The sequence below is a fragment of the Leucopleurus acutus genome (genome assembly GCF_964270905.1).
Source record: "Leucopleurus acutus genome assembly, chromosome: 8".
NCBI lineage: Eukaryota > Metazoa > Chordata > Mammalia > Artiodactyla > Delphinidae > Leucopleurus > Leucopleurus acutus.
This window is the reverse complement of record NC_139151.1, coordinates 108,926,453-108,938,259: the sequence shown is the minus strand read 5'-3', so window position 1 is coordinate 108,938,259 and position 11,807 is coordinate 108,926,453. Positions and strand designations below refer to the sequence as shown.

At 65.5% G+C, this 11,807-nt stretch overlaps 1 protein-coding gene across 1 annotated transcript in view; it reads left to right on the top strand.

Annotated features, from left to right (window-relative positions):
• LOC309965540 (mucin-2-like) overlaps nt 1-8,953 on the top strand; it is a gene marked incomplete at both ends in the record, with an annotated part of 28,048 nt that extends 19,095 nt beyond the window's left edge. The window contains 21 exons of the mRNA XM_082845049.1: nt 169-229; nt 614-837; nt 884-940; nt 1,225-1,409; nt 1,779-1,953; nt 2,421-2,668; nt 3,220-3,403; nt 3,695-3,920; nt 4,594-4,772; nt 5,054-5,133; nt 5,254-5,344; nt 5,457-5,488; nt 5,961-6,138; nt 6,353-6,457; nt 6,686-6,726; nt 6,935-7,057; nt 7,153-7,254; nt 7,671-7,799; nt 8,004-8,043; nt 8,371-8,497; nt 8,731-8,953. Coding sequence (XP_082701175.1) covers nt 169-229; nt 614-837; nt 884-940; nt 1,225-1,409; nt 1,779-1,953; nt 2,421-2,668; nt 3,220-3,403; nt 3,695-3,920; nt 4,594-4,772; nt 5,054-5,133; nt 5,254-5,344; nt 5,457-5,488; nt 5,961-6,138; nt 6,353-6,457; nt 6,686-6,726; nt 6,935-7,057; nt 7,153-7,254; nt 7,671-7,799; nt 8,004-8,043; nt 8,371-8,497; nt 8,731-8,953 — 2,810 coding nt within the window. The remainder of the gene's footprint in view (nt 1-168; nt 230-613; nt 838-883; nt 941-1,224; nt 1,410-1,778; nt 1,954-2,420; nt 2,669-3,219; nt 3,404-3,694; nt 3,921-4,593; nt 4,773-5,053; nt 5,134-5,253; nt 5,345-5,456; nt 5,489-5,960; nt 6,139-6,352; nt 6,458-6,685; nt 6,727-6,934; nt 7,058-7,152; nt 7,255-7,670; nt 7,800-8,003; nt 8,044-8,370; nt 8,498-8,730) is intronic.
• Between the last annotated feature and the right edge of the window lie 2,854 nt (nt 8,954-11,807).

Genomic DNA, 11,807 nt, shown 5'->3' with positions numbered 1-11,807 from the left:
AGACAGGTGCCCCCCACCCTACCCAGTGAGAGCGGTCCCCAAGAAGGCTCCAGGAGGGCTCGCCTGCCTCTCCTGCCCCCCAAGTCCCGATGCTGAGTGTTCAGGAAGCTGCTGACCCCACAGTACGTCTCTCCTTGGGCATGGCTGCCTGTGGCCCACATCCCTCAGCCTATGGCTGTAAGATGGGCTACGTGGGCAAAGCCATCCTGAGGGGAGACCACCGAGGCATGTGTGGCCTCATGGGGAGTAGAGGCTGCCAGTCAGGTGCCATGGGAGACCCTCCCTCTGTCCCCCCTCTTCCAGCTGCACTTCTCCCTGGGGCTTTGCAGGGCAGCTGGTCAGCCTCTCTTGATGGACCAATGTCCTGTGGCTCTTGTGCTGCCTGGAGCTGGTGCCTCACCCCCGTGGCCCCCCTGTTACATACACCATAGACTGTGGGCCCTGACACTCTGCTCAACCCTGAGACTGAGGGCTGGGGAAATGGATGTGAGGCCTCCCACGCCAGGTATCACGTCCTTCGAGTGAGCTGCCCACATGCACTTGCCACCAGGCTGCCTGTGCATCTACGATGGGTGGACGCCCTCAGCCCTGACTGCACCCTCCATTCTTACAGGCTCGCCAACCTCGGGTCCCACCTCTTCGAAGACCACTCCCACCCATGGAACCACGACTGGGCCCCCTTCATCCACCACAGGCCCCCCTTCCACACCCACACCCACTCCCGCGACTGTGTCAACGACTTCCATGGGAACTTCCACACCAATAGGACACTTGTCGACCATGCCACCCACGCCACAGACCACCAGCACCTTGACCTCCAGTGTGACCACCCCTACGGTGATCCCATTAACCTCACCCCACATCACCACGAGCATCGTCTCAGTCACCACCAAGCCCCAGAAGATATGCTGCTATTTAAATGACACGTACTATGCCCCAGGTATCCAAGCTTTTCATTCTGACTCAGGCAATGCAGGCTGGCGGGACTTTGCGTTCCCAGCGCCCAGGGGTCAGTTGAAGGTCTAAACTGGACGCTTGCTTGGGAAGCTGGATGCCAGCACGGGCGGATGTCTCCATGGCCAGCCCCGTGTGCTGCCACCACAAATCAGGGCTGAGTGAGGGTGGTGTGGACTTCTCTCTCGTGGCCTCTGTGGGGACCCGCCTGGGTACTCTGGTGGCCAGCCCTGTGTGGTTGGGGTAAGGACTGGTTCTTTCCCCTTGCAGGTGAGCTAGTGTACAACAGCACACATGGGGACACCTGCTATTACGTGAACTGCTCGCTGAACTGCACCCTTGAGATCTTCAACTGGTCCTGCCCATCCACACCCACCACCCAGCCATTCATGACATCCAGTGTGCCGCCCACCACCAAGCCCCCTGCGTGCCTGGACTTCGATCCTCCCAGACAGGTCTGTGTCTGTGGGTGGCTTTTGTCCCCTCGGGCACACCCCCCCACTACCTGGGCATCCAAAGCCCCAGGCGCTACCTTTCTGCTGGTCATGCCCCTGCCCCTATGCCCCACATCCCCAGTTGGGCGAAGGCTTTAGGCAGCTTGCTGGGCTCAGGGTCTGCTGTGGCCCTCCTACCTTCTCTCCCACGCGCCCCTTGCTGTAGTGAGGTGGCTGGCTGCCCTCCTGGACGGGGTTGCCCTTCGCCTTCAGCCTCCTGGGCAGGGCTCTTAGGTGCTCACCTGGGGCCTCGCCTGCACGGCCCACCCCTCCTGTGTGAACCTGGGTGCCAGGCTGGTGCCGCTGACCCTGTGCCCTCCCCACCTGCAGGAGAACGAGACCTGGTGGCTGTGTAACTGCACCATGGCCATCTGCAAGTACAACAACACCGTGGAGCTCGTGGAGGTGAAGTGCGACCCCCCACCCATGCCCACCTGCTCCAACGGCCTCATGCCTGTGCGCGTCGAGGACCCCGACAAGTGCTGCTGGCACTGGGAGTGTGACTGTAAGCCCGACGCCGCAGAGACCCACCCCACCTGCTCCCCACTGTGTGTGTGGGGGCTGCAGACCCCAGGCTGTCGTGATGGCTTTGATGGCTGAGCACCCGCGGAGAGCCAGGCCCATGTTTGGAGCAGTTTCTCACGCCTCCTGCTTATTCCCCATCTCAGGCCAGGGGTCCGGGGGGAAGAGAGGGGCTTGCCTGGTGGAGCATGGCCACCACCAAGGGGCCTGGGGTGGGGGTGGGGCAGAGCTGGAGTTGGAACCGAGGCCTGGCCACTGCGGGCTGAGTGCGGAAGGCACTCTTGGGGCCCAGATGTCCCACGTGCCCCAGGAACCAGACTCCGGGGCTTCCCTCAGTTTCTGCTTGCCCTTCCCACCTGACCCTTGACCCTTGGTCCCTGTCCTTGACCCTGTCCCTGTCCAGCCCCCAGCCCATGGCTCGGCACTGGCTCACCCCAGCTCCCTCTGCAGGCTACTGCACGGGCTGGGGGGACCTGCACTACGTCACCTTCGATGGGCTCTACTACAGCTACAAGGGCAACTGCACGTACGTGCTGGTGGAGGAGATCACTCCCACCATGGACAACTTCGGGGTCTACATCGACAACCAGCACTGCGACATCGACAGCCAAGTGTCCTGCCCCCGCACACTCATCGTGCGCCATGAGACCCAGGAGGTGCTGATCAAGACCGTGCACACGATGCCCATGAGGGTGCAGGTACGTTGGCTGGGGAAGGGTGTCCACGGCGGGGCGCACTGATGTGGGCTCCCTTAGCTGGTGGGAGGCTGGGCTTCCTCCCACAGAGCCAGGCTTGGAGAGGGCAGGGCGGTGCTCAGCGGACACATTTCTGTGTCTGGCCCTCTGGAGGCATTCAGGGACCTCTTGACCTCCCCCTCTCATGCCCCTGCCACCCACCCTGGGCACAGGTCTCTGTGGCAGAAGCTCCCTCCCTGAGGACAGGGGTGAGTGGGGAGGGGCCCTGAACACACTGCACGGAGTTGTTGGTTCCCGTGGCCTGGGGAGTCCTACCCCCTGCACGGGGGCCCCCAGGTCTCTGGGGGACTCTGAGGACAGCGGCCCTGCCACCTTGCCCCTGAGACGAGTCAGGACAAGGATCAGAAGAGGGAAGGGGGAGAGGGACGGGCAGAGATCCCTGCACTGGGCGCTCAGCCTGAGGACAGGCGGGGGAGGGTGACCCCAGGTGCCTCCGGAGGCACAGCTCGTCCCGCCCTGCTGGCCTTCCCTGACCCCAGATGTCTCGGCCACAGGTGCAGGTCAACAGGCAGGCCGTGGCGCTGCCCTATAGAAAGTACGGGCTGCAGGTGTACCAGTCAGGCATCAACTATGTGGTGGACATCCCTGAGCTGGGTGCCCTCATCTCCTACGACAGCCTTTCCTTCTCCATCTGGCTGCCCTACCACCGGTTCGGCAACAACACGAAGGGCCAGTGTGGTGAGCCTCTCGCCCCCCGTGCGCTGCCCCAGGGAGGGTGTCCGGGCTGCGGCTGGCTGCGGGTGCCTGCCCCCACGGCTGTGGTTCTCAGCGCCGTGCAGGCCCCCACTGCCTTATTTGGGCTGGGCTCCTGTGGGAAGCCAATAGGAGCCTAGTCTAGTCTGTGCCCTTGGCCCCGGCCAGCCGGCCACCAGGGACCTGGGCTGGGAGGGGCTGGGTCCTGGGGGCTTTGCCCAGCCTGCTGGACGGCTGGGCTTGGCTCAGGGACACGTGGCCTTCCTGCCGACACAGGCACGTGCACCAACAGCACCTCGGATGACTGCATGCTGCCCGGTGGGGAGGCCGTTGCCAGCTGCAAGGTCGCGGCTGGCCACTGGGTGGTGAACGACCCCTCGGAGCCGCAGTGTCCCCACAGGGGCTTCACCACCGAGCGCCCGGCCGCCTGGCCGTCGGTGGGCAGCAGCACAACCACCGGGACACGCTCTCCGTCTCCGCTCTGCGAGCTCATCAAGGACAGGTGATCCCGGCCCGGGCCCAGCTGCACCCCTGCTGGTCTGCGGAGAAGAGGCCACAAGGGCTGAGCCTGGGGCTGGGGAGGCAGAAGGAGGTCACAGTGGGGCCCAGGACTCGGGCTCCTGATTTCCATGGGGCTGAGTGGCCCGTAAGGCATCCCTGTGCCCTTTGTGACCCCCCCCATCTCTCCTGCCTCCTGGGCTGGTGCAGGGGCGGTTGGGCTTGAATCCTGGGTAGAGACTAGTTGACTCGGGACAGAGTTCGCATCCAGGACTGATGCTGGGGAGGGGTATTTGGGCTTAGACAGAGAGGGGGCGCTCCCAAAGCTGGCATCCCCGGGAGCGAGCAGCTTGTCCCCAGAGGTGGGCGAGGCGGGGCTGGGAGGTTCCCTGCTGGTGTTGCTGGAGGGGGGTCTTGGCACCCCGTGGCCGTTTAGACACGAAGCTTCCATCTCCGGGCCCGAGCACAGCACCTCATCCTCGGGCCACAGTGCTGGCCCCCCTACCCCAAGGCCAGCCCCGCCGCTCTGCTCCCACCCTCAGCCCACGGGCACCTGTCTGGTGGTGCAGGCTGAGCCGGGCCCCGGGGGACAGCCCGGGTGGAGGTCCTGGGCAGGGGGTATTGTGAGAGAGGCTGGGGCACTGGCCAGACCGTGACCTGCAGCCCTCCACCCGCAGCCTGTTCGCCCGGTGCCACACCGTGGCATCCCCCAGGCACTACTACGAAGGCTGCACATCCGACAGCTTCGCCGTGCCCGGCTCAGGCCTGGAGTGTGCCAGCCTGCAGACCTACGCTGCCCTCTGTGCCCAGAAGGGCATCTGCATCGACTGGCGGAGCCACACCGGCGGGGCCTGCCGTGAGTGCCTGCCCGCCCCGTCCCGGGCTCTGCTGGGCGCTGTGCCGGGAGCCAGACTGGGGTGGGGGGACAGGCCACCAGGAGAGCCGCCTTGCTCAGCACCCGGCGGGCTGGGCCCCCTCCTCCTGGCTCGGGACAGCACGGGGGGCTGAGGCCACGCTCAGCCCGTGCGGGTGTGTGGGGTCCTGTTTGGGAGGGGTTGGGCACGATGTCACTTGGGGGTTAGGGTGGGGGACACAGGCTTTCCCCCTCTGACTCTGGTTCCTGCCCCCTCCCCGCAGCGGTGACGTGCCCGGCGCACCGCGAGTACCGGGCCTGTGGTCCCGTGGAGGAGCCCACCTGCAGGTCCAGGTCAGTCACCGTGGATGCGTCGGGGCGGTGGGCTGTCCCTCTGACCGTGCTCCTGGCCGGTGTGTCGGGGCTGGTCGTCCAGTCTGTCCCCTCGCCGTCTCATGATGCTCTCCCCCCCAGCCCCACCCAGGCAAACAGCCCACGCCTGGCGGAAGGCTGCTTCTGTCCCAAGGGCACCACCAGCTACGCGCCCGGCTTCGACGTCTGCGTGGACCTGTGCGGTAGGCTGCCTGCCAGAGGCCACTACTCCTCCCTGGGGCTGAGGCCAGCTCCCACGTGCTGGGGCTGTGCTCACGGGGCTGTGCTCACGGGGCCTGTCTCCTTCCTTCCTAGGCTGCGTGGGGCCCGACAACGTGCCCAGAGAGGTAGGCCGACACCCTTGGTGCTGGGACTGGACAGTCCCACGAGTCCTGCATTTTGGGAGGTGGGATGGGTTGGAATTAGAACCTGGGACCCTTGGAGGCTATAATGAGTAATGAGTGATTTAAGTCCTGGAAGGCTGAGCTAGCAGGGGGATCCACCCACTAGCCATTTCATGCTCTGTCTACACCTGCGGCGGCGTCTGCAGTGTTGAGCGTGTCTCCTGCGCGTGGTTGGCTCTTTAGCTCCACGCTGTGTGAGCCCCACAGAGGCACGTGGCGCGTCTGCCCCGCACCAGGCCTGTGTGTGCACACGCTGGTGAGCAGGTCTCGGTTGTGATGTGAGTGTCCTGGCCCAGGACCTGCCTTGTGCGCTCAGAGCGGGGAGGGCGCGGGCTTTCCCGCAGGCTGCCGGGTGCAGTGCTGCCTCAGGCTGACCGGCGCCTGCTCTCCCCCTGTTCGCCCCTCCTCCCTGCAGTTTGGGGAGCACTTTGAGTTCGACTGCAAGGACTGCATCTGCCTGGAGGGGGGCAGCGGCATCATCTGCAGGCCCAAGACATGCCACCCCAGGCCCCGCGTGGAGTGCAAGGAGCACGGCACCTACACTGTCACAGAGGTCGACCCCGCCAACGTCTGCTGCAACATCACCTCTTGCAGTAAGGCGTCCGCGGGGCAGGGAGCGGGCCTGGCCCTGCTGTGGTTTCTGGAGGTGGGGGCCTCAGGGCGTGTCCGCAGGAAGGTGGGCGTCGGTGGGGCCATGGGGGTCCAGACCCCGGGTCCCTCTGCTGCAGGCCCCCGCCCTGTGCAGGGTGGCATCGGGGCTCGGCCAGCTAGCAGCCGTGCTCACTGGGGTGTCTCCCCCGTTTTCAGAATGCAACACCAGCCTGTGCAGGGAGAACCCCCCGCCGTGCCCGCTGGGCTTAGAGGTGAAGAGCAAAATGGTCCCTGGGAGGTGCTGCCCCTTCTACTCGTGTGGTAGGTGGGCCGGGGTGGGGGATGAAGGAGGTCTAGGCCGGGCAGCCGGGCTGGGGCTGGGCAGTGGTGTGATGGGGGGATGGGGAGGTGGGGGTGTGGGGCTGAAGTGGCCCCTGCCTGGGGGCTCAAGTTCTGCCCAGCGGATGCACCCAGCCCAGTCCGCTGGCTCTGCGTCCACGTGGGCTCAGGCAGGACAGTCTGACCTTCGTTCCTCTTCTTCCCCCCAAGTGCCCAAGGGCGTGTGTGTTCTCCAGAACGCTGAGTACCAGGTGAGCCCTGACAGGCTGCGGGGAGTGGGGCCGGGTGCACAGAGGGCATGGGGTTTGGCAGGCTCTTGGCTGGCCCGGTGAGGGGCCCTGCTCTGGGGGCTCTTGGCCCCGGGGCGCCCAGCTCAACTGCTGGTGATGGGGGGCGGTGCCCTGGAGGAGGGGAGGTGCCTTGGAGGCCCCGCCTCACCTTCCCTCCCTGTGCCCGAAGCCCGGTTCTCCAGTCTTCTCCTCCAAGTGCCAGAACTGCACGTGCACCGAACGCAGGGACAATGCCACGCAGCTCAACGTCATCTCCTGCACCCACGTGCCTTGCAACACCTCCTGCAACCGCGTAAGCACCCCATGCCCACACAAGTGCGGCCCGCCCACCGCCGTCCCCGCGCAGCCCTTCCTCTTTCGATGCCAGCCTGCCCGGGTGTCCTGCAGGGCTTTGAGCTGGTGGACGTCCCCGGCGAGTGTTGCAAGAAGTGTCAGCAGACCCAGTGCATCGTCATCAACCAGCCCGGCAGCCAGAGCGTGGTCCTGAAGGTGCACATGCCTGTCCTTCCCTGCCCGGGGCAAGGCTGAGTCTTCCCCGGGGCTGCAAGGCTGTCCACGTCCTGTCTCTTATCAGGACACCTGCCATGGAATTTTGGCCCCCTGTCCCTCCCCCACGCCCCGGGTAATCCAGGATGGTCTCACCTGGAGATCTTTAACTCAGCTCCCTCTGAAAGACACCCTTTCCAGATCAGGTCACCTCTGCGGGATGTGCGGGTTAGGTCGTGGACCTGTCTGTGGACTACAGGCTGGTAGTCCCTGGGCCCCTCCTGGGTGCCACCGGCCTGGTGGCCCCGGGCCTGTGGGCTGCACTCGGCAGGGTGTTCGGGGAGCTGCCAGGTGTCTCCAGTTGCCTTTCTGGGTGGGACTCCTGCCAGGCCTCCCACAGACCCTCCTCTGCCCCACAGCCCGGGGACATGAAGAGAGACCCCCTGAACAACTGTACCTTCTTCAGCTGCATGAAGATACATGGCCAGTTCATCTCATCCATCTCCAGCATCACCTGCCCCGACTTTGACCCCAGCACCTGTCTCCCGGTGAGCGGGCCCATCACTGCTGGGAGTGGGGGTCCCCGATGTTCCTGAGCGGCTGGCCCGCCAGCACCAGGACAGCAGCCTCCAGCCTGGAGGGTCTGCTGTGGGCCCTTATGCAGGAACGGCCGCGTGCACCCCCGTGGCAAGCGGGGGGCTGTCACTGCTCGGGGAGGCCTGCGAGTCCCAGCTGCTTCTCCTTCCCGCCAGGGCTCCATCACACTCATGCCCAATGGCTGCTGCAGGAAATGTGAGTTCTGGCGGGTGGCTCCTGGGGCGCGGGGCGCGGCGGCCTGGCAGCGGGCTCCACCCGGGCCCCTTGGAGGGAGGACAGCACGAGGGGGTGGTGCCCCGGGAATCCCGTCCCCTCTGTGCCACTCTCAGCTGGACGCTGAGTTCAAAGGCATCACCTGGGCTGCCCAGGAAGCCTGAATCCCTTCCTGAGAAGCAGGACAGAGCTCAGCTTACTTGAGGGCGGCCGAGGTGGGGTGCTTGGGGAGGGGAGAGGAAGCAGTGAGGGGGAGTGAGAGGGCCCTGGATGGTGGAGACCCCCCGAGCCTCTGCCCCCTCTCCCCAGGCCTCCCTCGCAATGAGACCAGGGTCCCCTGCTCCACTGTCCCTGTCGTCAGGGAAATTTCGCACAACGGCTGCACCAAGCTGGTCACCATGAACGACTGCTCCGGGTCCTGCGGGACCTTCGCCATGTGAGGCCCAGGCCGCGAGTGGCCCTGGTGGGGGCGGCGGGGGGGATCCTGCGGGACCTTCGCCATGTGAGGCCCAGGCCGCGAGTGGCCCTGGTGGGGGCGGCGGGGGGGATCCTGCGGGACCTTCGCCATGTGAGGCCCAGGCCGCGAGTGGCCCTGGTGGGGGCCGCGGGGGGGGCGGGGGCTGCGTCCGCGCCAGCAGGCAGTGGCGCCTCACCCCGGCTGCTCTGCAGGTACTCGGCCAAGGCCCAGTCCCTGGACCACAGGTGCTCCTGTTGCAAGGAGCAGCGCACCAGCCAGCGGGAGGTGACGCTGCAGTGCCCGGACGGGCGCGGGCTCAACCACACCTACACCCACATCGACAGCTGTCTGTGCCAGGACACCATGTGCGAACTGCCCCCCTGGCGCAGGGCCCGGCGCTCTGGCCTCAGGGACCTGGGCCCGGGGCGGGGGTGAGCGGGGAGCGCTCGGCCACCCAGGCCCCGCCTCCACCGTCCATACACCCCCTCTATTGACCCTCTGAGCTTCCTCGCCTCCTAATCTGACCTTCTCTCTGCAGATATTTATTCTCCAAAAGCCTTTGTTCGATTCTCTGCTTTTCCGAAATAAACTCAGGCAGACACTGCGCTGCTGTGTTTCAGTAGAGGCTGGGCGTCGGGTGGGCCGCCGTGCACGGCCGAGGTCTGGCTGATTCCTGGGGAGCGGGTGGGCTCCGGCCACCAGGCTCTGCACACAGGATCAGGGGGACACAGTGCCCAGGGGCCTGGCCTGGCTTCGGCAAACCCTGGAAGGCGCTGTCCTGCCCTCTCCTGCCCTTGGCATGCACAAAGCCCTGGCGGGGCCACCGAGATGCGGGTGGCCCCCCGCTGCAGGAAGCCCCCGAGCCCGATTTTGTGAAGAAGGACGCAGTCCCTTTCGCAGCCGTTATGCTGCCTGTGCACCTGTTTGCGTGCGTGTGAGTGTGTGTTCGCATATGTGACCTGTGTGTGAATGTGCACACGTTTGCATGTGTGTGTGAAATGCACCAACCCCTGGGGAAAATAGAGAAGGTCCTGGTCCACAGATGGGGGCAGCATGCCGACGCCTGCTGCAAAAACTGACAAAAAGTGACCTTATGGGTCCTTCCGGGCTGCCGTAACGCAGCTGGCCGCAGGGCCTCCGGCTGGCTCTGGGGACCAGGCCAGGAAGCGGCCCTGTGTGCGTGCGTGTGTCCACGTGTCCACACGCCCACGCGTGTCTGGGGAGCTGCTCTGTGCGCTGGCTGAGATACCAGAATGGGAATTCTAGGGAAGGGACCCTCTGGTCCTTTTACCGTAGAGCGAGGCTGGCAGCCGTGGAGACCCACGGGGTTGGGAGGGGAGCAGTTGCTTCTCTCTGACCAGGTGGTGGGGGAGTGGGGGCCCTGGGTTCCTGGGCTGAGGACCCCCAGGTGTAGTAATCCAACCTGTGAGCAGCCTTGGAGACCTAAGGGGAGGGCACTCTCCCCCCGGGGCCCAGGTACAGTCTGCTGTCACATTTACACCTGACACCTGTCGGCCACAGTTACCCCTGGCTCATGGGTGCTGGACGAAGCTGCCCAGGGCCCAGCCGTGCTTGCACAGGGCGGACCCAGGCCCCCGACCTCCCCTCCACCCACCGCCTCCTGCCACTGCCCTCCCCTCAGCCACCTGACCCCTCCCCCACCTGGCCCCCACCTGACACCAGGTCAGGACACCCCAGCACAGCAGTACCACCCTGGATCCCGGGCTCCTGGTGACTTCAGGAGCTCATACTGCACCTGGCCCAGCCCATGGACTCCTCGGTGGTCAGTTGGCCTGGGATGGACTTGGAGTCACCAAGTCCCCTCCTAAAGCAGATTTGTTAAGGGGACAGAGGGGTTGCCCACGCCTGCTTTGTGGCCACGTGGGGTCCTGGGTGCCTCAGAGCCAGCCCTGCTGGTAAGCGGTCACTGAGCCCACCCCAGGCTCTCAGCTCTTCCTCTGTCCCTCCTGGGCCATGAAGGCTGTGAGCTCCATTCACTCAGTGTGTGGCCTGTTGCCTGGACCTGGACCCGAGCCCCAGGCCCGGCAGCTCCAGCCCCGGCTGCGAGACCTGTAGGACAGGCCCGGGGGGAGGGCGTTGGGGCCGGTGCTGGGTCAGGGGGTGGTGTCAGGCTCTGGCCAGCAACCTCCTTGGCCTCCCAGGTCCCCACTGCTGCCCCACTAGCCCTGGCCTCACAGCTGTGAAACGGGGGTTCCCGGGTGACCAGGGGTGGGCAAAGGTGGGTTGTGCCCCCAGGCCCGCTGATTTAAGCAGAACAGCCCTGGCTTTTTTCTCTTGGACACGGAATTTCCATGAAGTTTTGCTTGGAAAGAGGTTTTTGGCTTAAAAATAGTTTGACAGGGACTTTCCTGGTGGTCCAGTGGTGGCTAAGACTCTGCATTCCCAGGGCAGGGGGCCCGGGTCCCATCCCTGGTCAGGGAACTAGATCCCGCACACCGCAGCTGAGTCCGAATGTTGCAACAAGACCCGGTGCAGCCAAATAAATAAATAAATATTAAAAAAAATAGTTCGACAAAATCATCGGCAGATGGCCAGATGGCGGGAGGCCGCGGCCCTGTCCCCCGAGAGGAACCCGCGGGCGCCTCCCGCCCACCCCGCACGTCGAGCGCTCACGGACGAATGAACCAGGGAGCGCGTGAGCAGAGGAACCATCCACACGCCGGCCTCTGCGCACGACCCCAGGCCCACGAAGACCCAGGCGGGGGCGGGGGGGCCGGGGGGGGGCAGGTACCGATTCATTGTTTCGCTTCCGTCAGGCCAACGGTTCCTGCCCCACCCCCCTGTTTAGATGCGGGCTCTGAGGGCTCTGCTGTCTGCCGGACACCTGTACGGTGGGTGGCAACCCGGCCCTCTGCTCAGAGAGCAACCGCCTGGGCCCTGCCCCTCCCTCCGCGCTCCCAGCCCAGCCCCTCTCCCACTTCAGCCTTCCGATCCTGCGGAGACCCCAGGCCCTGGGGCTGCTCCACAGGTGCTCCCCGCCTGCCCCAGACCTGGTTTCTAGCTGGGGAGGGGTCCCCATGGAGACCCCAGGCCGGGCCCACACAGCCGATGGATGCAAAGCCCGGACGCCAGGTGGTTCCCTGCTCCCCAGTCCGCGGCCCCTCTCCTGGTCTGGGTCTCTGGGCTGAGCTCCCCTTTCCACTGACGCCTCTGGGGCCGATCTCTCCTCTGACCAGAGGCAGAGAGGCCTCCACCTGCCTCCACCGCCTCTGCCCCCCCAGGCTCTCAGGCACCGCTGTGCCAGGGCAGAGGCGGCAGATGTTCCCAA